This window comes from Pseudoliparis swirei, chromosome 16 (genome assembly GCF_029220125.1).
Source record: "Pseudoliparis swirei isolate HS2019 ecotype Mariana Trench chromosome 16, NWPU_hadal_v1, whole genome shotgun sequence".
Classification (NCBI taxonomy): Eukaryota; Metazoa; Chordata; class Actinopteri; order Perciformes; family Liparidae; genus Pseudoliparis; species Pseudoliparis swirei.
This window is the reverse complement of record NC_079403.1, coordinates 14523298-14549437: the sequence shown is the minus strand read 5'-3', so window position 1 is coordinate 14549437 and position 26140 is coordinate 14523298. Positions and strand designations below refer to the sequence as shown.

The 26140-nt window shown below is 41.9% G+C and overlaps 3 protein-coding genes across 3 annotated transcripts in view; 2 read left to right on the top strand and 1 right to left on the bottom strand.

The window, feature by feature from the left end:
* Window positions 1–1633, top strand: part of LOC130206653 (dynein axonemal heavy chain 8-like) — a 32169-nt gene extending 30536 nt beyond the window's left edge. Inside the window, exons 89-92 of the mRNA XM_056434708.1 lie at window positions 29–181; window positions 428–617; window positions 820–941; window positions 1166–1633. Of these exons, the coding sequence (XP_056290683.1) occupies window positions 29–181; window positions 428–617; window positions 820–941; window positions 1166–1459 (759 nt within the window). The 3' untranslated portion in view covers window positions 1460–1633. The remainder of the gene's footprint in view (window positions 1–28; window positions 182–427; window positions 618–819; window positions 942–1165) is intronic.
* Window positions 1634–4825: 3192 nt separating this feature from the next.
* Window positions 4826–13739, top strand: zc2hc1a (zinc finger, C2HC-type containing 1A). Its single transcript, XM_056433628.1, has 10 exons — window positions 4826–4874; window positions 5472–5542; window positions 6124–6240; window positions 6434–6460; window positions 9799–9940; window positions 10336–10478; window positions 11027–11126; window positions 11240–11315; window positions 11522–11626; window positions 12054–13739. The coding sequence occupies exons 1-10, from the start codon at window positions 4856–4858 to the stop codon at window positions 12181–12183; spliced, it is 930 nt and encodes a 309-aa protein (XP_056289603.1). The 5' UTR covers window positions 4826–4855; the 3' UTR covers window positions 12184–13739.
* A 70-nt stretch (window positions 13740–13809) lies between these two features.
* LOC130206652 (uncharacterized) lies at window positions 13810–25279 on the bottom strand. Its single transcript, XM_056434707.1, has 6 exons — window positions 25052–25279; window positions 17268–17495; window positions 16825–16953; window positions 15837–15920; window positions 15409–15528; window positions 13810–14671 (listed from the first exon to the last, which is right to left on the bottom strand). The coding sequence occupies exons 1-6, from the start codon at window positions 25277–25279 to the stop codon at window positions 14504–14506; spliced, it is 957 nt and encodes a 318-aa protein (XP_056290682.1). The 3' UTR covers window positions 13810–14503.
* Between the last annotated feature and the right edge of the window lie 861 nt (window positions 25280–26140).

Genomic DNA, 26140 nt, shown 5'->3' with positions numbered 1-26140 from the left:
TTCATCAATGTCATTTCTGTGCGTTCAGGTCAAAGACAGGCTGCGGACTATGGGAGCGATGAGTCCAATGAACATCTTCCTACGTCAGGAGGTGGATCGAATGCAAAGAATCATCAGTGTGGTTTCCGCTAGTCTGACTGACCTGAAACTGGCCATTGATGGTACTATCATAATGAGCGAGGTCAGATCACTAACTCCTTTCATTGCTCACCTCGAAAACACATGTGCGCTAAAAAGAATTCCCACTGTAAATATTTAATGAATGTATTCATATTGTATTGTAATACTGGAACATTTTATAATACATGTTATTTTTAAGTAAAGTGCAAAAGTATTTTTTATAAAAATGAATTCATTTTAAAAGTATCTTTAATTATCATGAGGGTGTAAAGTGCTGTGAAACTACTGATCTGTACTCGGCCCTTAGAACCTCCGTGACGCTCTGGACAATATGTTTGATGCCCGTGTGCCGAACCTGTGGAGGAAAATCTCGTGGGAGTCGTCCACACTGGGCTTTTGGTTCACGGAGCTTCTGGACAGAAACAAACAGTTCCACAGCTGGGTGTTTAAAAGAAGACCCTGCATGTTTTGGATGACAGGCTTCTTCAACCCACAAGGTGAGGAAGAGTTTGTTGTACAGATTTGAGTTACCTCACAACACATTACATTACAATACATTTAAGAAACACTAAAATACACTAAATCTTGAAGCGTTGTATTAATGCGTTTACGCTGTTAGCCTGTGCTCAATGAGGACCTCCAGCTGGGGTTGACTTGATATCAGGTCTGTGCTAAGCTCTTCTCCGGGGATGTTTGCAGGGTTCCTAACAGCTATGAGACAAGAAGTGACGAGGGCAAACAAAGGCTGGGCTCTGGACACAATCACTCTGCACAACACGGTGCTGAAGAAGACACAGGAGGAGATCACAGCCCCACCCACCGTGAGTCATAAAACATCGAGATGGTGGCATTACAGCAACTAATAATAACAATTAGAATACTAGCTCTCAAATGCAGCTCTAACTTGCATGTATGATGAACTTGGAGGGACATTGCAATAAGGATGATAGTATTGTCTGCTTATTTTGATTGTGAGTGAACAATTGGTGTTTATCTTTCAGGAAACATGCATTATTCTCTTACTGACTGTGCCTCTCCTCAACAGGAGGGAGTTTACATTTATGGTCTGTATCTGGAGGGCGCCGGCTGGGACAAGAAGAACGCCATTCTCATTGAGTCCTCCCCCAAAGTGCTGTTCACACCCTTGCCAGTCATCCACATCTTTGCCATTAACTCAACCGCCCCCTGGGATCCGAAGCTATACGTCTGCCCCATCTACAAGAAACCGAAGCGAACAGACCTGAACTACATCACAGCAGTGGTGTTGCCTACCTTGCCGTCACAGCCACCCGATCACTGGATCTTGCGTGGGGTTGCCCTGCTCTGCGACATCAAATAAAAGACAGCTGATAAAAAATATATTTTTATTATCAAATGCCTGTCAAGAGGTTGATTGGAGATATATACTTGTTTTGAAGTACTTTCACATTAAAACTAATGGTATGCTGAAGGCCTGAATGAGGTTCCTAAATCTAGTCATCCCGATAACATCAATAAATGTTCTCACAAAGTTGCGTTGGCTCGTAATTCTGACAGGAATGACTGAAAAGCTTTCACACACTCTCACAAGTACAGTTAGATGTGCATGCATTTAGTTCAGGTCATTCCCTTATAAATCAGACAGGATGTCAACATGTTTACATGCCATTCCTTATTATCAGGCTGCTCTAATAAGTCTCTTAGGTCCCTCCAGTTGATCCAGAATGCTGCAGCTCGTGTTCTCACTAAAACTAAGAAAAGAGATCACATCACTCCTGCACTAGCTGCTCTGCACTGGCTCCCAGTAAAATCAAGAATCACTTTTAAAATTATTCTCTTAACCTACAAAGCCTTGATTGGTGATGCACCATCATATCTTAAGGAGCTTGTAGTACCATATTGCCCCACTAGAGAGCTACGCTCACTAAATGCGGGACTACTTGTCGTTCCTAGAGTCTTAAAAAGTAGAATGGGAGCCAGAGCCTTCAGTTATCAAGCTCCACTTTTATGGAACCAGCTTCCAATTTCAGTCCGGGAGGCAGACACAGTCACCTCATGTAAGAGTAGACTTAAGACTTTCCTCTTTGACAGCTTATAGTTAGGGCTGAATCAGGTTTGCCCTGGTCCAGCCCCTTGATATGCTGCTATAGGCTTATAGCTGCTGGGGGACGTTTTAGGATGCACTGAGCACCTATCTCCTTTTTTCTCTCTTCTTATGGATGCATTTTCATCTCTCCATCACACATTACTAACTCTGCTTTCTCCCCGGAGTCCTTTTGACTTCACGTCTCATGGGGTCATCGGACCCTATGAGACGACATAGATCCTATCTGCCTGATGGATCGTCTGGGTCTGGGTCGTGAAATTCCTGCTCCTGACTACGCCACTGTCCTGTTGAGACTCCGCCCACTCCTCCTCTCTACCGCCATCTGCCTGATGGATCGTGGAGGTCTCCATCGTGGAATATTCCTACTACGAACTATTCATACACTCTGTCATATTCATTGAATGTATTTTAACTCTAAATCTGTCCTTCTGTACACATGACATCTATTGCACCTGTCCATCCTGGAGAGGGATCCTCCTCTGTTGCTCTCCTGAAGGTTTCTTCCCTTTTCCCCCCCTGAAGGGTTATTTGGGAGTTTTTCCTGATCCGATGTGAGGTTTTGGGACAGGGATGTCTATGTGTACAGATTGTAAAGCACTCCGAGACAAATTATTAATTTGTGAAATTGGGCTATACAAATAAACTGAATTGAATAGGAATTCATATGATATACAATGTAAAATTTATATTTCTCATTTAAGTTTAAATTTTCATAGCTTCCATAACTGAAATTGAACTGTCATTTCCTGGAACTCTTGGGTAAATGTATTTACAGGACTTCAAATAATCAGAAATGTGCTTTTTTAACATAAAAAAGTCTGACTTTTATTTTTATAAACTCTTCCTTGCTACAGTAAAAATGCTTTAATTTTAGCATAATTTAAGCTAAATCTTAGAAACGATCTATCTATTTATCTATAAAGATTTTTAAAAATAGTTAATTGTTTACTTTTATACGCTAGCTAGTGTATGGTTTGTCGACATCTTATTTTGAAAAACGGATGTTTCACGTGGTTCTTTCCGCTTACTTTGCAAAACCAGATGCAGTTTCACGTGAAATTCAGTGGAATTCCACACATGACAGGGTTTAACAACATCAATTAAAACAGAATACAATTACTTCCTGGTACATTTTCAAAATAAAGCACTTTAATGCTTTATTTTGAAGCGGCATGAAACAACCGGACTCGAGATTAACTCCTTCCATCACCTGTCAAATGACCTTCTCTCGGAATTTCCCGTTGTTTATTCAATTATTTTTATGACATAAAACAGATTAGTGCATTCAACATATTGATCGGTAAAAATCAAAGAACGAGGTCAATTGGTCTATTTCACAGTGATATTGAGAAACTGCAATGTCGTTGCAACAGCACAGTTAACATACATTTGCATTTGCTATATCCTGGCACAATGCCTACTAGTGTTCAATGAAAGCCAAAAAGGTCAGATGACAGAATAACCAACAGGGAAGCATCATAGTGAGTGTGAGTGTGTGTGTGTGTGTGTGTGTGTGTGTGTGTGTGAGAGAGAGAGAGAGAGAGAGAGAGAGAGAGAGAGAGAGAGACCATGACTGAGAGCCAGTGTGAGAACAGTGGTCGTGTTGTGTTACAGTTTAAGGCAGCAGTAACAACGTTTACTGGTCTCATGGCATCTGGCTGTGAAATACTCCATTCAGATGACACATGTGCTCAATATGCCACACTGAAGACTTCCAGTGTTTGAGCCAACAAATACAACAAGAGAAAACACTAGCTTTATTGTTTGGGAGCTATGATCACAGTCATTTTATGAGGTCCATCAGCAGACAAGGTCTGGAAAGGCACACTCACAATACAATACATCAATATTTGGATATCTTACATGTCACATGCCACCGCGTATACATTTTCTACTCATTCAATCACAGGAGCAAGCTCGTTGTTGTTCTGCCATTGCAGCTCCATACTTTAGTAGATTCAAGTAAAATACGGTAAGGTGACCCGTTTGCCTATTATACACATGGCATATATACATATGTTTTATGTAATGCCCCATTTAGACATAATGATGGGGACGGGAACGCCTCGAACGCCCCATCGCAGTCCGAAGAATCCATGAGCTGAACCGAGCGGCAACAGCCAATGAAATACTCGGATGTTAGCACGCGAAGAAGCTCCACACAATCCAGTTGCTATTGGAAGCCAAAGATCAGTGATGTCAAGATACTTCCTTCTCATTTCCAGAAGAAAAGAAAAAAAACAGTGACCGTTAGACCGACATACCTGCATTATAATGTCACAGGGAAGATCCTACACAGAACTGCATTTAGAAGATACATAAATTAACTAATAGTATGACAACATTCTCATAATACAACACGTCCACTATCATGTAGCCATATTTTGCATATGTGGGAGAAACCTCCTAAATGTGCAGCCAGTTGTCACAACACTACAAGTAACTTACAAAGACCTTAAATAGTGCTCCATTTGATATATATTGCAACTGTAACGTGTTGGGGGGAGAACGCGAGGTGACGTTACCAATGTATAACTGTGCTTTCCGTATTTTGACAAAGCCGGAAGTGAGTTGGGGTGAATCCTCTCGGTTCCACTGGCTACAGTTGGCCATCTGTAACAACAGCAGCATCAGACAAGAGGAAACCCAATGATGGAAGAATTTGAAGGTGAACGAAATTGCGGTTTTATGTGTTTATTTATTTCGATGTTTTGGGGAAAGTCGGGCTTATAGTCTCTCTGTTTTCATTATTTTAAATGAACGGGTTCGTCACTGCTTTAGCGTTGCATTTTTGACAGCGACCTCTTTCTGTGGGGTTTAGCCCAAGTAATGCTCGGGAACGACAGGGCCAAAGATGAAGCTAGCTCGCGACTGTCTCTGAACGGGTGTGATCCCGACACCAGCCCGAGGAGCTACCCGCCTGTGCGAGCTTGTGTACCGTGATACACATGAGAGCCTGGTCGTTCATGTCGCCGTTCAATGCAGACATTATCGACGTTTTGGAGTCTGAAAGACGAGCTAACGTTACTGTCTGACCGACGTTACTTCCAGTTGTCCTTTGGAAATAAATTGTGGAGTCTGCGTAAAATGAAATAACTTGTTAACTGCTATGCGTGTTAATGTTCCTTGTGGTCTGTCTAAACCCAATGTTTGTGTACACCTGGTAGTTTTAGAAATGGGGTAAAAGTGTCTAGCTGTGGTTCATGTATGTTCTCTTTGGTATTTAAATTCACCATAATCCCAATTTCATCTTGTGTTCTTGCAGACAGTGATGCTCCTGCTGGGGATCTGACTCAATGCAACACCTGTAGCAGATATTTCTTCCCTAAAGTCCTGGTAAAAGAAAAAGAAAAATGATATGAATGTATATGCTCCAGTAATAATAACAAGAAAGGTACAGGGTTATCATGAGATGGCTAATTTTTATCTTCATCTCAAATATGAGACTAGATGGTAAATGTTTTTTGCTAAAAAGACACATTTCACACACTATTTTATTGTTTAATTATGTTTTATCGGCTTTAATCCAAATAGCCAGTGTTTATAAGGAGGGTTTTAATACAGTACTAAAGCCTTTCGCTCAAGCTAACGTGTAGTGTTTTAGACTACATGATTTAAAACTTGGGCCGAGGGCCTGCTGTAGTAACATGTATTGTCAAACTTAGATTAAGGAGTGCAGATTTTATATAATGGTTGTTTGCTATTTTATGGCTTTTTTTTTGTCCCAGCTGTCACAGAAATAATATATGTCTCTTTTTAAAAACAACAACAAAAGATAATTTTTGAATTGTGATTGAAAATAAAAAAAGGCAGAGAGGGTAATAGCAAGGCCCGAACCTCAAATGTTTCCAAAGAATTAAATCCATTACGTTTGTGTCGTTTTTGTATCTTGTGTATCTTTTTCTCCCTCCCTACAGGAGAAGCATGCTAAAATCTGCCAAAAGTCAGCAATCAAAAGGAGGAAGATTTTTGACTCGAGTCGACAGAGAGCTGAGGGTACGGACATCCCCACGCTCAAACTCCTCAAACCAAAGGTAAGACAACGCCGTCAGACTGGGACGGATATCCACTGACAATTTTGAAGAGAATTAAATTTTTAATAGGAAGAGACAAAAACTGCTCAAAGTTGTACATCTCAGTGTGGAATCTGAAAAATCTGTAGAAAGACCTGCTTTGATTATGTAACATTCAGCCTAAATAAATGTAGGAACTTTAATTGTATTTCAGTCACAAAGTTCATCTTCCACTGGGAAAGTAAGTTGATTTGTCTTTTTTTTCCAGTTGTCTTTTCTTTCTGTGTGTGCATTAGTTTTTAGTGGCACAGTTAATCTGCTGAAGCCCAAGTTGTCTTCACTCACTGTTTCTGGCTTGATAAACACTGGCTTCCCTTCTTTGAGCCATTGGCTTAAATAGTCTGTTAACTCATACTGGTAGTAGTTTAAAAACAAACACACACTGAATCAGTGTTTTTTTCTTTACAACCAAAATATCTTTCGATGTAGCTCTGATAATTTAATTTTCTCTAACCATTAAAGTGTTGACAGTGCTACCTCCTATTTTCTCAAACTGCACTGATTCTTCTGAACCACTTGTAGACTATCACTCTTACTCTTTGACTACTCACCTTAAGAATATCGAGCTTCCTACATGGCACGGCCATCGTAGAGGTTGTCATGAACTGCAAAAGCATTTAAAGAAGCAGTGTGACAACATCTACACCCACACACACTCACATCCACACACACACAAAAACCAACACACTCACACATAATCTAGTAGTATACAGAGCGGAGGCAGAGAGGCTGCGACGGAGACACTGAAGTGAACCAAGTTGAACACAACTTTGCTTGTTAGAGAGTAAAAAGCCCAAACTCTATCTATACATCTGTTCAACAAGTTTAAACATGTTAACGAAAAACAAAACCCAGTTCAATCAGCTCTGCCCGTAGTCTCTCGCCCACACGGAAGAAACACGCATGAACAATAGCTGTCGCTTTGTAGTCTGTTCATCTTAGTTTGTTCTCGTACACTTCTCTGCCGGCTGAGACAAAGCATACTATGCAATGTCTGTATTCTTCATTATTGATTATGACCATTTATAAACTTCTCTCAGAAATGTTGTTTATGTATTGACGTTTTAGATTTGTTTCCAGTTATTAATGACTGTGTAATGGCTTTGTTGTTGTGAAGATAACCGTTGCTGCGCTACAACCAATATTTAGTTATATCTAAATTATAAAGGACGTCTACTCCTGTTCAAAATTCTATTCATGTTTTTAAAAGCAATCATTTAGTCATGTAACGGTATTGATAAGAGGAGCTGCATGTACGACAATCCTATCGTACCTGAAGGCCGCCGTAGTTCTCCGACACACTTGCAAAGGGAGGAGTGAGCAGTGGGGTATTTAGTTGATTACTATCTGCATCTTCACCACTAGTGGTCACCAAATCTCATACACTGTTTCATTCAGTTAATTATGAGTCATCAAGACGTGCTAATCTTTGTGATTGTAATTGTCCTACGTTAATTATAGTAGCCACTGGCAATTTATATATATATATATATATATTAGTGCTGTGAAAAATAACGCGTTAACTCAGTTAATTCAATTACAGGTTTAACTAGTTTTTTTTTTTAACGCATGCGCAGAATGAGCTTCCAATCCGTCTGTTGTTGGTCGTCGGGATGAAAAAAAAGTCACTTGCAAAATGAGCTTCCAATACACCACTTCAATCTGAACTCTGTCCGCTCTCATGCAGACGGTCTGTTCATCGGTAATGATCCTTCCGCAGGTTCACCTCCGGAAACCTTGTTACGACTTTTACTTCCTGTAGATCAGGGTCTCAACACGTCGATCGCGACCTGCCAGTCGATCGCGGCGTAGTGTCGGTAGATCGCATGACATTAAAAAGATTGGCCCGCCCCCTGACATGTTCTCTATAGCACGTCTTTGTTCTTTTATTAAACTAAACGTCTGTTGTTGATCGTATCTCCACAGCAGCATGTCATTTCTGTCTCTTCGCGTTGCGTTAACACTTATCGATCTCCGTCTCGCGCGCATCGGGACCGAGCAAAAAAAAAGTCACTTGTCAATCTGTCCCCGTGTCCGGGCCGGTGAGGTTTCAGCTTTGCAGCGGTGTCCCCGCCGTCCCTTTCATCACGGCCCAGTTCATGAAGAAAACCCACACAGTCAGTTTGCCTCAGCAGCTGCTAGAGGACTAGAGGCCTTTAGATTGTATCATGGTGGAGTTAATGGTTGACAAACAAGAGAAAAATGTTCTGTTTAACCCTCCTGTTACCTTTACATTTACCAACATATTTTACCCTCGGGGTCAATTTGACCCCAGCAATTAAAACCTCCAGAAAATTATTAGAATTAATATTGCTTCCCAAGTTTAAGTGTGAGGTACTTTATGTTTGTTTGTTGACTACCTAAATAGCCCTTTAAATAAATAAAAAAGTTGATATTTCTTATATGTTTGACACAGTGAAAAACAGCCTGGGGTCAACTTGACCCCAAAGAACACCGACATTAAACATTGAATGGGGTCAAATTGACCCGAAAGGTAACAGGAGGGTTAAACATTCTGTTTAGGATGAAGATGTATTAATGTTCCATATGGAAGAAAACTGCTAAATAACTGCTGAGTTGCAGCACCATTGTATAGAAGAATGTATAAATGTATATATCCGTCTTTTGTCATAAATCTCTATGTTCTCACAAAATATACCGAGAATATCGGTAATATGTGATTAATCATGATTAATCCACAAAAACCTGTGATTAACCCGATTAAAAATTGTAATCGTTTCACAGCCCTAATATATATATATAGGACATCCCAGAACACAGGTTGTTATGTGATTCTTTCTGTACCACACATAATGTGGCTCTTTGGAAGTACTTAATTTGAAGCCCATAATGAATAAAATGGTTGATGGTGTTGTCAGAATAAACAATTATATAGAAATGTATCTCATAGTCACCATATTGAGGAATATATTGTAACTGGTGGATGGTTAGAAGGAATAAAGCAAATATTAGCTTCAGTTCTCCCCAAATCGACCTTGTTTGTCCGGCCCACATGAAGACTAACTGTTTAGGGGGAAGTGGGACGTCAGTGCCAGCAGAGCTATCATGTTGCCCCAGAAACAGCTCAGGGGATGCTCAGTGAACTACTTCTGTCAGAAATCATCAGCTTTTGATAATACTCAGACAGCCATGATGGAAAGAAAGAGGATGATTATGAGAGTTGGAAGCAACCACACATTCAATTATAGGAATTTTCAGACTTGAATAAGAACATAATCATTTTGGTCAAGGAACAATTTTATATTACAGCTGGCTGTTGGGCATCCTGGTGGCTTGTTCTTCCTTTTAGATCATTTAAAATAGAGAGTGACAAGAGGTAGGTGACCTTATTTTAAAAACCACCCATTTTCAGTATGCACATGCATAATAAGGACAGTTCAAATAATAACAGCCCTCTCTGAATGGCAGTTATGAGGTTCACCATGATGGCATCAATCTTTGTGTACGGTTGTGGTCAAATAAATCAACAAAGAAAACAGCTGTGTTGCCTGCTGCCAGGCAGAACCTCCGAAGAAGCCGTCCAACTGGCGCAAGAAACATGAGGACTTCATCGCTGCCATCCGGGCTGCCAAGGTCGTCGATCAGGTCCTGAAGGAAGGCGGACCATTACCCCCACCTCCTCCTCCGAGCTATGACCCAGGTGATGCAGAGTGGAATGAAGCAAACAACAGAAGAATGACAGTAACACACTTTGACTGCTTACGGTTAAGTAACTTCATAATGAACAAATTAGTTCCTTACCAGTGCTCGGCTTCAAGGTCTGGTGATTATTTTATTTAAATATCGTTTGACACAGTGGAGCAGGTGAAGGGTGGAAACATTACTGACCAATTGTAAAGATGAGCTGGGAATGTTTTTGCCTCCAGAATTTTGAATCCCAAATGAAAATGTTGACAGTTGCAGGAGAAGAGGAAAACACACGTACAAGTCCGACCTTCCTCAATGAGCAGGCCTGACGAGTGTCCCTGTATACGGGGTTTATGTCACTCGAGTGTGTTGATGTGTGTTCTTCTCACTAACCTGTTTTGTCTTTAGACTATGTCCAGTGCCCTTTCTGTGACCGGAGGTTCAACCAGGGTGCAGCGGACAGACACATCAAGTTCTGCCAGGAGCAGGCTGCCCGAATGCCCACCAAGGGCAAGTTAGGAGATGTCAAGAAGCCTCCTGGTCGCACACCGGTACACACACGCACACACGCTGCGCCGCATTGCGGATCCAATCTGATCTGATTTAAGAAGTGGTGTTTTGGAATTCACAATAATTCCCTCTTATGTTATGACCATTGTTAGACGCCTGTTGGCAGCAGGCGTAGAATTACCACCAACAACTATGGCGCATGATTGGTAGTTAATTAGGAAGCCAATAAAAACAGCAGGGCCCAAATCATTATGGTTGTTCTCATTTATAATGATAACATTGTTTCCCAGTGTGCCATATAAAAAATATAAAACACATTCTCTGGATTTGTGCAGCTCAGTCACTGTTTTCAATTCTCCTCCTCACAGAAGTTAACAACATATTTTTATACCAGCTTGTAAAGCCGAACCAGACTTCACACATTGTACATTATGGTCTGTCCTTGGTCATGACAACTATAGCATAGTGGTACGTGACCTGCGTGTCCAAGTAGAGTGACTGTGTAATGACCTCTGTGGCTAATGTTTAGGCTACTTGTTTATTTTCTATAGTCTCTCTCTCTCTCTCTCTCTCTCTCTATCAATGCAAGCCTCCTGCTTCTGTAAAGAAAGCCATCCCTCCTGCGCTGTCATCCATCCCTTCAGCCACCTCTCGTTTACCCCAGAGATCCGGCCTTGGACAGCCTTCTGGTAAGGCCACAGCTCTGTCGTGTTCACACCTGTTCTGTATATTTGTGACCCTTTTGTTGTTGTTAATGAAGTGAGAAAGGCTTCTCTTAACACTTTTCTCTCTTTTGCTCTAGGGATCCCATCAAGTAAGGCCTCTTCTGCGGGTTCAGTGAGAAGTAATCTCTCTGGCATCACAAGCCCTCCATCAGGGTCAGTGCTCATATGGAGATATTGTTAACACTATGATTGACTTAATTGATGGCTTCAGTGGGTGATTTCTGAGTACAGTGGGTCAACTCAAATGTGAGTTTTGAACCTGAAAATTACTTTTTAAAACTCCGATCTATCTTTACAAAATCAGGTGTTCTGCATGTTACACATCCTTGTTGTTCTTCTCCTTATGTTTCTCCTCTCAGTGTGGGAGGTAAGACCCAAGCTGCGGGCTCTGGCTATGGCTCTATCAGGAGCCCTCAGTCGGGAACAGCAATCAGCAAGAAGAAAGTAGACACCCAGATATCTAGGTGAGCCAGTTGACTAAGAGGTTTGCTAACAAAACGCCAAAATACAACTATACAATACAGTGGATCTAAACTGTCCCCTAGTGCTTTATTGTTGTATTGCATACAGATAGATTACATTCCGGTCCCATTCAGTAAACTTTGAACCTTTTAATGAACGCAGTCCAGCAAGAATATTCCCTTAAACAAAAAGAAGCTGCACATCTTGCATAATTAGGACGTAATTAATAATGCAAGCCGTACAGTTGCAGGTTCTGTTTACTTTAGTGATCGTAATGCTGACACTAACATGAAGTAAAATATGTTACATACATGAACCATGAAGTGCATGAAGGTCATTTTAACCCAGACAATACTCATAATATAATATATTATTTAGCGCCAGCTGTTTCTCACCTTGCTGCTCGGTCATCTTCGTTGACTTTCGCAGGAATGTTGTCCAAGACGGAGTTGGCACCGGTGGGATGAAGAGCACGTTGTGTCATTCTTGTGGGACCCAGTACCCGGTTCAATCCGCCAAATTCTGCTGCGAATGTGGGGTCAAGAAGATGTTTCTCTGACGGAGGTCAAGAGAGGGAGAAACTAGAAACACACTGGTATTCAAACGAGCATTGGAGAGGTTCCATAAAGCTAATCCGCCTGTATTTTCTTGCTTGTGGGTCTAATTTCACGGCAGTAAATTGGTGTAATCGTCGGCAGACAACCTTTGCGGTCGGCATTTTCCTTTCTCGTGGCCGTCTACCCTTCATGGAGTTTGCTGGTCCATGTCACATTATTCAAATTTTGTAAGTACTTCCTGCTTCATCGTAAACCATTTTTGATTCGTACACATTCTGCCATTTTCGTAACAAATATAATATCCATAATCTACAATACTTTTTGCATTTAGTCACTACGATTACTGCGGCAGTGGCAAAACTGATCTGGTCTAAATTTGTGTTAAACTGCGTTACGGTTGATGATATTAGCTGATGTGGCTCATGATACAGGAACAACCAACGCAGCTCATTATTTTCAGTTGACCTCCTTCTTACTGCTGGTGCAGCGTCAACCCGCTCATACACATCAACATTATTGCCGTGAAACTAGAGGGATTAGCGTCTGGGAATGAGAGATGAAACTGTTTGGGTCATGCGACTGAAGTATTATTACATCGTCATTTTATTGTCGCTACAATAATTAAGTTCAGCAGAGTTACTATCAGCAACTGAAATCCATTATTGCATCCTTAAGAGATGAGGAAGAGAGGAGCTAAAAGCAAAGGTTGAAAAATGTGACTGAGGAGTTAAAGGACTCGTGTTGGGTGACTCGAGGGAGGGAGGGAGGGTGTGATTGCCCCTGTTTCTCAATCCCCAGTCAACTGTGACCTGAAATGCATTCCTTAATCCCATTTGCCTCGGCTTGCACAAAAACTAAATATGTTCCATTCGAAGTGCAATACGATGACTACTATAGAAAAATAATGTGGTTTTCAAAAAGAAATGTGTTGTATAATTGGAAAGATATCCCGATGTTTCAACAGGGACCAATCCAAAAATGAAAGGTCAGTGCTCCCTTGAAGGTCACTTTTCAGGCTACGTTGTTTCCAGCTATCTTAATGTTACCCTCACAAGTCTGACTTTTCTAGACAAATGTGGTACGAACTCCAACCCGTTTAATACAATGCAATTACTTATTTATTTTTCTCATGACCGTTTGATTTTACTGAATGAACAATGACTGCATCTCTTTTATTAATGCTCTATGGAATTAAAATGTTTTTCTCTGGAGTTGTATGAAACCTAACTGTACCTGGATGTGTTGCAGTTGTTTTTTTATCCCCTGATGGTGTTTCTATTCCGTCAGTATTCCGTGTATTTCGGGTCACTAGTACAGCAACACGACAGTCATAAAAAAATTCCCTGGATGGGTATAGTTTATCTCGTACCTTGATATGACCGACACTATTTATGACCCCACACAGTTCATTTACAGGTGGGACGAAGGAAAGGCCTCTTCTCCTGGTGCATAATGTTCCTTAACTGCCACACTCTTAAGAGTGATTAAGTATGATCATCTATGAATCCTTAGTTAGTTTCAATAAGTTAAATGACAATAAATATTTAAACCGACTGGACAGGTTGCATGTGGATCTGTTTTTTCTTCATTTGACACACACACACACACACACAAACAAACAGTTTATTAAAAAATGATATAAAACACCACATTTGGCTCCCAAACTACAGCACAATCCTGATTAAAGTTAAGCAGGCAGGCACCATTAATCAAAGCACTGAGTGAATTTGACAGGAAAGCTTTTAGCTGAATCCCAGACCAGTGTGGGTGAGCTGAACTCAGCCATCTGTGGCAGGATGTGCTTTTAACACATCAATCACACTGAGCTCATTTCAACCAGAGTACCAATGACTTGACATCCAGCCGAGAACAACTCCCCAGACAAAAGAGAAATAACAGATGTGCCACGGCTCGTTATTCTATTCCAAAGTGAAAGTAAAACTATTTGAGAACCATTAATATTTCCCGCTCATGCTTGAGCCGTCATGGCTATTAAGTGCAAGTAAATGTCATAGCATATGCAAAAATACTTTCAGCTGCATGTTTGTAGCTTACATTTGTATAATTTACTTTTTAAGAGCTTATTTGGTAACGTCCATCGTCCACCATTTTTGTCGAGTCTGCAGTTACCAGCCCGACATTCCTCTGCACACAGTCAGTCGTCACAAACATCCCAAACAGTTGCAACACAGACACACTGGCACTTGAACGGATATATAGCTTAAATGAAGCAGAAGCGTCCTCGCACAATCCAATGAAGCAGCATGAGGACAGAAGAACGGGCAGGAAGTTCTCTGCTTCACAATGAACTTGAGTTTGCTCTCAGTTGTCGATCAGTATCGTGTTCAGCATCTGGTAGCAATTGGTCATGGAAGACAGGATTGCCTCGGCTCTGCAAAGTTTTTTAGTTTCCCTCCTCCTTATTTTCTGCTTGTTTCTTCTTTGTTTCGTTGCTCTCCTCCTCTTTGACTTCACGTTGGGCTCTTTGGTCTAGTCAATAGAATTCAACACACAAACACAATGTGCTAATTAGCGTTGAGTCTTTATAATGAGCTGAGTTTAGTTCTATGATGTCATCATCATCATATAACGCTGTATCAGAACGTGGTATTCTCTATCACTGCAATACTCGTCTTATTGATGGTTATTTATCCCATATCCACAGTCTGTCTCAGACAAATTAAAGCCTGACCGTGGACACCCCTGACTAATCGCAGAATACTATTCTCCGTCTACAGTAGATGGGGTAATTGCATCCTAATATGCCCCAAATAAGGCCGGCAGAGCAGAGCTACAAATAAAGTATCTTGCCAAACGTCACACGACGTGTCTTCATTCCTTGGTAATGGGGGGTGGAAAACCTGGGGAAAGTAGCGAGACCTGTTACACTGGAGCCCAACATGGGGCCCCCTGAATTAAAGAAGCACATGGAAGGAATGAAGACACGTATCATGTGGTTTTGGTGAGATACTTTAGTTGTAGCTCTGCTCTGCCGGCCTCGTCTCTCCATCTCCCCTGCATCTTATATAGCAGAGAGACAATTAACCTGATTCCCCACACCTGAGGCCAATTAGGCTTTTTCCCGGCACCTGTTCCCTGAGCCACGCCCCCACACACCTCCACAGCTGATCCTAACTGCACCACAGTCACCTTGCAGCTGCCCCTTCCAAAGGCAACATGTATTATGAACATTTACATTTTCAACAATAAAATGTGCCAAGACTTACGGGTTTCCGAAGACAAGGGCAACGTATCGAGTTTAGGACGGACGTGGTCAGTCCATCTGTCTGGGATATGTTCAAACTCTTCATTTTGCAGGTTAGGAGGTGCAAGGTGCTCACGACAACCTGCTGGATAGAGGTATTTAGTCGGTGTCTGGGTCACACTGTACCCCTTCAGTTCTTCATGCAGTCGGCCGAATGGTTTGTGGGTACTCTGCTTTTATCAAAGAATTTTGACAAAAGTGTTTAAATCGTTTTTTACAAAAGTGTTGAATGAGTCATATTTGGGGTTTCTGGTGGTCTGGTCGTTAATGTAATTTTACTTGAATGTCAGTCACATTTTATGGTCACCAGTGTAACTTTTTGACTATTTCAAGCATTAATAAATTACATAGCCAGAACGGAACAGGCTAGACAGAATAGTTATTACTCACCATGTTGTTTGAAATGCAGTTATGTTGCTTTTGTTTCAGGACTGGGCAGGATGAGTTATGCAGCAAGGCTGCGATATTTCTATTCTTGAATGATGAAAGCATTAAAGGGGTACATATTAGCAATGCAGAAGAAACATTTTATAGAAGGATGCTGCTAGTTTCAAGTCTACACTTTTGTTAATTCTGTATACGAAATACTTTACTGCTTTCTAATCATGTTTTTAGGTTATTTTTATATTATTTAAAACTCTTTTTAAAATGTAGGCTTAAGCATGCTGCACCCATCGCAAAGGGTTCTCCTTCCAGCAAACAGTTTAAAAGTGAACACAAACAAAGATAAAAAATACAAAGTAAACTTATTTTAGACTGAGTCCTCCTGATGATGTCAAATATTCCCATTGTGACCTCTAAGCAAAAGCACTCTTCTCAAATGACCGATTTCCAAAGAACACAGATTCGGTTACTGACGGGAAGTGTGAGCTGGCTGTCTGACGAATATTGGAAATTGTCTGTAAGTGTCTCTTTTTCCTGCCGAAACGTGTTCAACCCGGCATTATTCTTTATTTGCATGGCTGCACATTTCCTAATCTTTAATCTGTGTCATCTAATAACTAATATTAGGTTGCAGATGCTTTCCCACGACCCACATCTCCAGTGTCACATCCCTTCTGAAGTGCTGCTCTAACTTGTCTGCTTCTCTTTACACGTTGTCCATCTTCTCCTTACTGATTACATATTATATTCCGTGAGAGAGATCCTTGATATAATATGGCTGGAAATGTGCAGCCAGGCATATAAGGAATAAAGTTGGTTTGTAGACGGTCAACATACTAAACAGCCGATTGATTCTGTGCTCAAAGACTGTGATGATCTGTTAAGATGTCATTTCGTGCCTGTAATGCTTCTTCTGTAGGACAGTACACCTGTATTGCCCTTGTGTACAACATCGTAAAATACATATATCAAATAAAAAGAATTGGTTTCTTACTGCGTTGCTGATATCAATTTGAACGATTACGCGGTAATCGTCTCGAACTTCTTGGTGAGGCCTTTTGCTGTAACAGGACAGGGATAGAGGAAGAAGCAGAAGAGCAAGGAGACTGATGCAGAGAAGAGGCTGAGAGTTTATAGTGAGAGAGATGCGGGGAGAGAGGAAAACGTAGACGTCAGTCAACTCATCCAAAACGTGTTTGCATGTAGTAGTTAAACACTGTTCATGGGAGGAACTGCAACAACACTTGGCCTTAAACATCCATTCATGTTTGCACAGTTTTGTTTCTGCCCCAAATTGGTTGATGCTCAAAGCAGTCTGAATCAATATTGCTGAGAGGTATCTCATTTATTACAGAATATTGACCTATACCAGCTTAAGATAAATTGCTCTATTTTTTTATTCGTAGTCAAGGACCTTTCAAGATCATGTAACGTGACCTTGCCGCCACAGTGGCGGTGTCCAGAACCATGGCATGACAAATGATGATGCAGCTCCACATCAGGCTCCACATCGTCAGGAGTCGCTGGATGATCACGTATTCTCCGATGAGCTGTTTGGACCACTCCTCCAGAGCGCCACGGTTTGGACACATGAACCTGAACTTTGACGCTGTCTTGCGATTTCGGCACTATGGTCAGAACCGGCCCTTTGGAGGGAACGAGCATCTGATCCACACAAGGGGCGGAGGAGACTACCAGCTGGTCATACACTATCAACAGATGCTCCACAGACATGCGCACACCGGCTTATGGGGCACAGCTCTGAGTGCTATCCATAAATACAGCCACCACGACAGCAGTCTCAAGATGTGGGTGGAAAATGGGGAAGTCGTCCGACCCTCTGACTAAACTGTCCGGAGCTGTCCACAGTACTGAAAGTGCTGAAGCATCTTTTTCTTCAGCCTACAAACAGACATGACAGCGGCAGTGTCGTCAACCACCAGGGCAGCGTACGCTAAGCCTGGCAGCTGGAAATAGCCAGGAGCTTTCTGCTGTGGTCACACAGACACCTACTCTCCATCAGAGCAGTGTCCATTGATTTGGGTCTCGTGAACAATCATACTTCATTGCATCAATACATCAGTGTCTGCACTACCCCAGGAGCACAATGTTCTTCATATCTATAGCAAGCTTCTTAATGTTGGTCTCCAAGAGCTCAAGGTTAAATTAACTTTATGATTATCAACATTTAATTAAAATGTTGTCAACGTCTTTTAGATTTTCCATCATGGTATCAGAAATTATAACTTCAGTAAGGTGACACGACTAATATTAATACTGTATTCTAATATATAAAGGACCCAGGTGAAACATAAATATGCTAAGTAGATTTAATTTGAGCATACTTGAGTATACATGGAGCCCTACTTCTCACAAGTACACTTAAGGTGTTATTTTGGAATAGCTTATTTTTGTACCGAATATATTTAAGTTGTGTTTAAATAGGAATTCAGTACTATTTGAAGTATATTCATTATTATTCCAATAATGATTCTATATAATTAGCAGCACGGATGGCAGGCATGTGACATGGACGTGTCCCTCTAAAATTGGAGACTTTGACTTGGAAAACAAATGACTTGTGAGCATCTCTGCCCTACAATGTGTGTGTGTGTATATATATATATATATATATATATATAAATATATATATATTAGAAGTAGCCACACCGTGACCAACCACAGGATCATAGCCTACTGTGTCATACACACACATGAGTACATCAAATTCCAAAATATGACAGCCGATTAAAATACTAAAACGCTCTTATTTATCATGATTTTTTTTCTCACACTTTTTTTTATTTTTTATTATTACTTTTCACCAAAGTTAAACGTTCAATGCATAACGTGCTGCAGTATTGAAACAAATATTTTGTACATGTTAATAACTGATCACTGAATGTAACCTGTTAATAATCGGCGACATTAGGCTACGTTGATTTTAAAACCGTCCCACCCGAGTCTGTAATTCCTGTAAACCAGCAGCCAGCTCCCGTAAATCCTCATCAAACTTTCAGTTTCCTTCTGACCGTCAGATCGGAAGTTATTCCCGGGTAGGAAGTCTCAACATCCAGTCACCAGCTCGTCGCTCCGCGGAGGAGCAGGTGGGAGATGTCGGCTCACGGTGAGTCGAGAGAACACGGGCAGTCGGCTGCTGTTGGCGCGGACTTTGCAGGTGTCCTTCTTCAACTCCGCTACACACTCTCCCGACTTCAACTTTTAATTCGGCTATAATTTGGTGTGTTTAACGTAAAGTTAATTGCCGTGCGTCACCTGAGTTCACCTCCACCACGCAGTACGCAGAACGACTTACCATCGGTCATTCTTCATCGATATTCACCGCAAGCCAGAAGTGAACAGGGACTTCTTCTCGCGGGTCTTCATTGCTGCTCAGATGGTTAATTTGTCTGATTTATTCCCCCCTTCAGACGCAGTGGTAACTCTCACTATTCCATCGGTTCCGGGGGTGTTTGTTTTTTTAGCACAGGGATTAACTTTACAGTCCTTTCCCACGTCCTGCGTTACGCATGGCATGTGACTTTACTTCCGTCCTCACCACCAGCAGATCCTCTCCACCTGAGAGGAAAGCTTTCACTTTCCTCTCAGGTGAATTAATGTAGAAAACGTTAAAGGTTCAATGTGAACACTTTGTTTCTAATGGATGGACACAGTCGTGTTTCGTGGGGTGGGCCGTTTCCCCACATGTACTTATTTACAATTTAGGGTCAAATATATTATGTTATAAAAACATTCTGTTGGGCTCTAGTAAATATGCACAGCTCAGCAGACCATGGCTTTAGGCTGACGACATTATTGTCTGTCATTCAAATGTTTTTGACATCGGGGGCTGCTCCATTCCAGAGGTGAGTGATGGTCACTCACTCCTTTCCCCCAGAGTTGTTCCTACCGTTGTGGTTGTTCTGTCTGTTCTGTGAATAAAAAGGCCCGAAACTGATTTTCACTGTGCTTTCTGTGGACATTTATGGTCTTTAAAAAAAATGTTTTACATTTTGTCACAAAAACAACAACACCAACAACTGTATTATAGTTATATTGTCCAACGTGTTTAGGATGTAGGCTGCGTTTGCCAGTAATAAGTAGCAGTCATTCAGGAATGAGGATGAATGACTTCTTAAGTATTGTGTGGTATGTGTTTACTTTCCGATGCTTTATCTGGCTAAAGAGCCGCCGCCGTTTGTCTTTCTATCAGAAAGCATTGTTGAAAAAAAACATCATTACATGTGTGTGTTACAGCTGTGGAGGCCGCAGTAATTAAAGACATCCATCAGATTATGACAGTGGTGTCCTGAAGCATTACAAACGTGGCACCCAGAACGTGACCAGGGTAACCACAACAAGAGCAATAAACACACGCATGGTGTTTCATGGCAAGATCACTCTTGTTACCTGGAGTTCTGTGATTCACTTACAAACTATGTGTGCAGGTCACTGGGAGGCGGAGCATCAGAAGAGTTTTAATCACTGCGTTCAGCTTCATCGTCTGTGTGCTGATGCGAACTTTCCCCTCTGTTCCAGCTGTTCTTCCCATTTCATGTGAAGCACTGCAAACCCTTTTACGACCACCGTGGACTTCAAGGTAGGTTGGTTCCCAACGTGCTGATAGGAGTGTAATCAAGTATTCCCAGGTTGTGTAGTAGCCTACAGCTCGCATGCTGTGTTCATCACATGCTGCATGTCTTCTTTCTCGACACTGTTGATGCCACCGACTACACATTGGAAAGAGCAAACACTGGAATGTATCTGAAAGAGTAGTTAGTGCTGACAACGAATGCTCTCTCATAAGACAAATGATAACGTAAGTCATCCCTCTTAACAGGTTGAATATTTAACGAAACTGTGACAGTTAATTAAAGCGGCCCTTATATTTCTGTGGTATATTAATGATAATCTTCTTCTTTTCGTTTCACTGAAGCGTGATAGTTATATGGCAGTTTCCCATTTCTTTACACATTCCTTTGCGTTTTTGTTGAATACTGCAAGGTCTTTTGGGCTGCAAGGGTTAGGTAGTAGAGGGCAGACAAGGCAGTGCTCCATTGTATGGTCTGCTTGTCCACATTCATAGGTGGTTGGGCCAGTCTTGTAGCCCCATCTGGCCAGAGCATCTTTGGATCGTCCCGTTCTTGTTCTAAGGCGGTTGAGTGTTTTCCATTGAGCCCATGATGCTTCTTGGCCAGGGGGTAGGTTTTCAGTGGGGGGTATTCCCATGTCAGTTGGAGGTGGGTCATTCTCAAGTTTTTCCATCCAGAGTTGTATTCTGTATTCTTAATGATAATAATACCTATATTTGAAATGGTGTTTTTTCTATTGACAATTTGCAAGCTGTAATGTATGTGGTTTTGAAAAAGGGCCTGATGTTTTTTAAACAAACTTTTAATCGGAAAATATGATCTGGTTTGGATTCTTCTAAAACCAGATTTGAAGTGGTGAAGGAGCTGTTGATGAACAGGTCCACATGTTGGAAGGACATTTGTGGGGATGGTAGAGTGTGTGTTGTATTTTTGCTGTATTGAATTATGAAATGAGTAGACTCGTATTGTGGCTTTTTTCAGCTCATTTACTCCAAAGCATACATACTGTTACACGCTGGCTTATCATCGATCTGTTTTCCCTGTCAAGGTTCTCTTCTTCTCTGTGTGGTAGAGCGTGGATTGGTCGTGGGTAGAGGCATCTGTGACTTCAGTCATAAAGCAACCCTGATAAACCATCGTAGGTGCAGCACACATGGTGGATTAAGTAAAAAAGTCATATTCCATCCGTAGGTATATACAGGACTGTCTCAGAAAATTAGAATATTGTGATAAAGTTCTTTATTTTCTGTAATGCAATTTAAAAAAACAAAAATGTCATGCATTCTGGATTCATTACAAATCAACTGAAATATTGCAAGCCTTTTATTCTTTTAATATTGCTGATTATGGCTTACAGCTTAAGAAAACTCAAATATCCTATCTCTAAATATTAGAATATCATGAAAAAGTATACTAGTAGGGTATTAAACAAATCACTTGAATCGTCTAATTAACTCGAAACACCTGGAAACACATTTTCAAATGTTTGATTTTGTTTTGCTGTTATAAATCTTTTTTTTACTTGGTCTGAGGAAATATTCAAATTTTATGAGATAGGATTTTAGAGTTTTCTTAAGCTGTAAGCCATAATCAGCAATATTAAAAGAATAAAAGGCTTGCAATATTTCAGTTGATTTGCAATGAATCCAGAATGCATGACATTTTTGTTTTTTTAATTGCATTACAGAAAATAAAGAACTTTATCACAATATTCTAATTTTCTGAGACAGTCCTGTATATATAGATAGATAGATAGATAGATAGATGTATACTTTATTGATCCCGCAAGCGGGAAATTACAGGCAGATCCAGGAAGATTACAGCATAACATGAGGGAAGAGAGGAGAAAATAAAAAAACAACCCCCAGAATATGCCCCTAGAGGGGTACAGTGTGGGAGCAGAAAAAACACCTCAGCACAAAAGCACATACATCTAAACAAGACATGCAATGTGAGGAAGGGGGGAGGGGAGGTAAACCAAAGACTGGGTGGTCAAGCTCAGCCGTAGGGGGGCAGAGGGTAACCAGCGTGACAGGCAGCCAGCCATCTGGCAGCCCGTTAGGCGCCAGTAGACCACACTGGGGGCATAAAGCAGGCGAAGGCGTGGGATGGGGTGAGGTAGTGAATGCATATCAGTGTGTGTGTAGAGTGTAGTGTGTGTGTAGAGTTCGTGAGTGATTGGCCCGGTAAGTCGTCCTCCCCCAGGCCACAACAGACAGAGTTCTCAGTCTGCAAGATGGTCGTTGCCATGGAGATAGCCTTGAAATGTCCTGGGGATACAACAACCACAGGTGTCTGTGGATAGGAGGAAGGGAATGAGAGAGGTTCTCACTTCAGCGATCTTCAGGGGAGTTGTTGTTCCAGTAACGGCCTTGGCCAAGGCCCGTTCTGGTTGAGGGAGCCGAAAGCAGATAAGATTGGGATTGTTTGGTCTTCCAGCAGCTACATCCAATTTGCGCACCTACTATTCCACCACTTTCCTCCCATTTCCCAATAGGATTTCAAATCGATCCAATTTCGTCGGGCAGCCATAGGGGGCTTTAACAGCTGTCACCGTTTCCTTAATTTTCCGATAAACCAGGGCAACGCCAAATCCAAACAGCAGAAATCCTGTAATCATAGTTCCGAATAGGTAGATGTCATCTACGTCCTCCACGGAAAGGGCTGCTAGGCACACGACACGTCCATCGTGTAACCAGCTGCAACGTCCCGGCAGGACGGGCAGGTTCCCCCGAACCCAAGCTTCTCGTCGCGAAGACGGTGTCAATTATCTTTATTCCAGACTCATGGGTCCATAACAACAAACACAAATACAACAACAACATATAAAATACAATACGAGGACACCGGTCCAGCCATTGCAGCCAAAAAAATCACTCGGGATTATAAAACATACAAACATTTGTTCCATTGCTTCCAGAAACAAGACGAATACCTGGTATCACTCAGTGCTGGGTCAGCCAAGGCTTTTATAACTACATTCTCTGAGACATTTAGTCGACATTTAAATTTATACATAAAATTCCTCAAAACAGCATGAAAAGTGGGAACATTCCGGCTCACAAACATCTGACTTGCACTTGTCCATCTCGGAAGCTTGAGCAGGATCCTGAAGGCATCATTGAAAGCCACCTGCATCTTTTTCATTTTCCCTTTACTATAACTGCACCACAGGTGGTCTGTATACAGAGGAGTACAGTAGGCTCGAAACAGAGCAGTTTTAACGTCTTCTGTACACATGTGAAATTTACGTGCCAGCATGTTGGCTTGTGCATACAGTTTGCAACACTGCCGCTGCACATCGTCATCATCACTGAGGTCGTTCCTGATGATATGACCCAAATACCTGTATTTCTGAACCACATTTAGCTCCTGGTCTCCCAAAAAGAATGAAGGAAAATGTAGCTTCTGATCCTCCCTGGTTTTTGCTATCATGATAACACTCTTTTTGGAGTTGAACTCGATATCATAGTGCACCCCATACCTTGAGCACACTGAGCAATTGCTGTAAGCCAGCACTATAAGGTGACAGGACCACCAAGTCGTCAGCGTAGATGAGATGATTAATGAGACTTTCTCCCACCATACATCCATACAAGAGCACTTTGCTGGAAAGAACCAACTTATTATCTTGACAAAATTGCATTCGGTGTTGACCAAACAGGGAGTTATTATCTGAAATATCAGCGTTCATATCCCCCAAAATAAATATATTTGTATATGCACTTTCTTTGACAAAAGAACGAATAAAAGCGAGCCTATGAAGGTATTCATCCTCGTTTTGGTTACTTTCATAAGGGGTGTAAACATTTAAAATGACAAAAACAGTCTTATTATGTACAACTTTAATTGCTATCCACCTCTAGCCTAATCACACTGATCAGGGGATCATACTTTTTATGCCACAGAATGGCGACCCCACCCGGTATTCTGCCACGCACTATTCTCTGGCTTAGATCTGTTGTGGATTCTCCTGCCCCATGAAAGTCTGTATTGATAGAATTAAGTTTAATCAGGTCTTGTTTGGCTAAAAAAGTCTCCTGTATACACAATATATCAGCACTCTCCATTAAAGTGTCAATAACAATGCGTCGCGCTTTGTCCCCGGCGGACTGTCCTAGGCGCAAGCCCCGCGAGTTATAGGACACAACTCTAATACTCATGTTTTCACAATCATAACTGCATGGCAGCAGATGTCCCAACCTCAAGCATGTCCCTTACAGCAACACGTGTTTTTACCCCCAGTGACCCCACAGCCGCAGCCTTGCGGGCTTCATAGAAACGCCGTACAAAAGTCCCTTCAGGCCAAAGCTGTGGTTCATACATTTCGCCTACGTCATTGCACTCGGCGGTATTTTTAAAGGAGCTAAACCGACTTGAAGCCGTGTCTATCTTTTGACAGGTTACATCGCGGCACAGTTTTTCCCTTAGATACCTTGCCAGAGCCTCGGAGTCCAAATCGGGCGAACATTTTGTAGTGAACACACTCACCAGTTTAGTCGTTATAGTTTGTATGTTTCCCCCAGCACCAGTTCCAACAATACCAGGAGTCTTCTTCTTTCTTGGAGGATGTAGACGAGCTCCAGGCTGTAATTCAGTGGCAGGTTTCAGACGGCGACCCTCTCTTACCACACGGCTCCACACAGGTGACATTGCCGCCGCGTCGTTTTTCCGCTCCGCGCTCCAGGGTCCCTCTGCTTCGCTGGCATCCAGGGCGGAGGACCCAGTCGCCGGCGCTACACTCCGCATACTCCGGCTTGGTGCCTCCTCGTTCTCACGGTGAATGGGCGCAACCACTCGGCTGAGATGATGTTGCTCCAGCACCGATGCTCCATGCACCTGAGTTACACCTTCCATACCCCGACTCGGGGCCTCCTCGTTTACCTGGCGAATCGGTGCATCCCTTCCGCTCAACACAGGCTGTTCAACCCGGCATATGCGTTGATTTATATCCGCCGTTATCTATGAGGGGCCGTGAGGGACATTATTCAGAATACCCTCTCACACACACTACTGAAATGCTCTCACACACACTCGTGAAATGCTCTCACACACACTACTGTGGGGCGGCTGTAGCTCAGTGGGGTAAGGGGGTCGTCCTGCAACCCCAAGGTTGTGGGTTCGATCCCGGCTCTCCCCATTAGTTGTTGCAAGTCGAAGTGTCCTTGAGCAAGGCACTGAACCCCCAGTTGCTTCCCGGGCGCATCACTGCAGCCCACTGCTCCTTAATAACTAAGGATGGGTTAAATGCAGAGAACTAATTTCCCCTTGGGGATTAATAAAGTATATATCTTATCTTATCTTACTGAAATGCTCTCACACACACACACATGATATGAAAAGCTCTCATACACACATATGAAAATTTCACTTGAAACGGAAGGCATTTCACTTGCAACGGAAGGTGCAGTGTTGCCAGGTCCGCGGTTTTCCCGCGGAATTGGGCAACTTTTGAAGTGTTGCCGCGGGTTGAATTTTGTGTCCGCTGGTTCGGGTAGACCTATTTTGCATGCAAATTACATGAATATCTTTAAATAAAAATCCATATTTTAAATGAAATCATTTATTTATACCCAAATCCTACCATAAACTGCTTTTAATGCTGGCATACAAAACATTTGGTGTTACTTTGTAGATATTACAATACATTTGGCAATGATAGCAATGCTGTTGGACTTTAAAAGCAGTGTATATGGTTTGGCACGGGCATATTTTGAG

Bases quoted from the DNA above. Each gene is read 5' to 3' on its own strand.
- zc2hc1a (XM_056433628.1), top strand. The intron at 6,461-9,798 runs GTAAGTTGATTT...GCCTGCTGCCAG, and splicing joins GTTCATCTTCCACTGGGAAA to GCAGAACCTCCGAAGAAGCC. The intron at 9,941-10,335 runs GTGATGCAGAGT...TTTTGTCTTTAG, and splicing joins TCCTCCGAGCTATGACCCAG to ACTATGTCCAGTGCCCTTTC.
- LOC130206652 (XM_056434707.1), bottom strand. From the start codon at position 25,279: ATGGAAGGTGTAACTCAGGTGCATGGAGCATCGGTGCTGGAGCAACAT. The intron at 17,496-25,051 runs GTAAGAGAGGGT...TGTGTGGATCAG, and splicing joins CACCTGTGTGGAGCCGTGTG to ATGCTCGTTCCCTCCAAAGG. The intron at 14,672-15,408 runs GTAAGTCTTGGC...TCTATTGACTAG, and splicing joins GCCCTTGTCTTCGGAAACCC to ACCAAAGAGCCCAACGTGAA.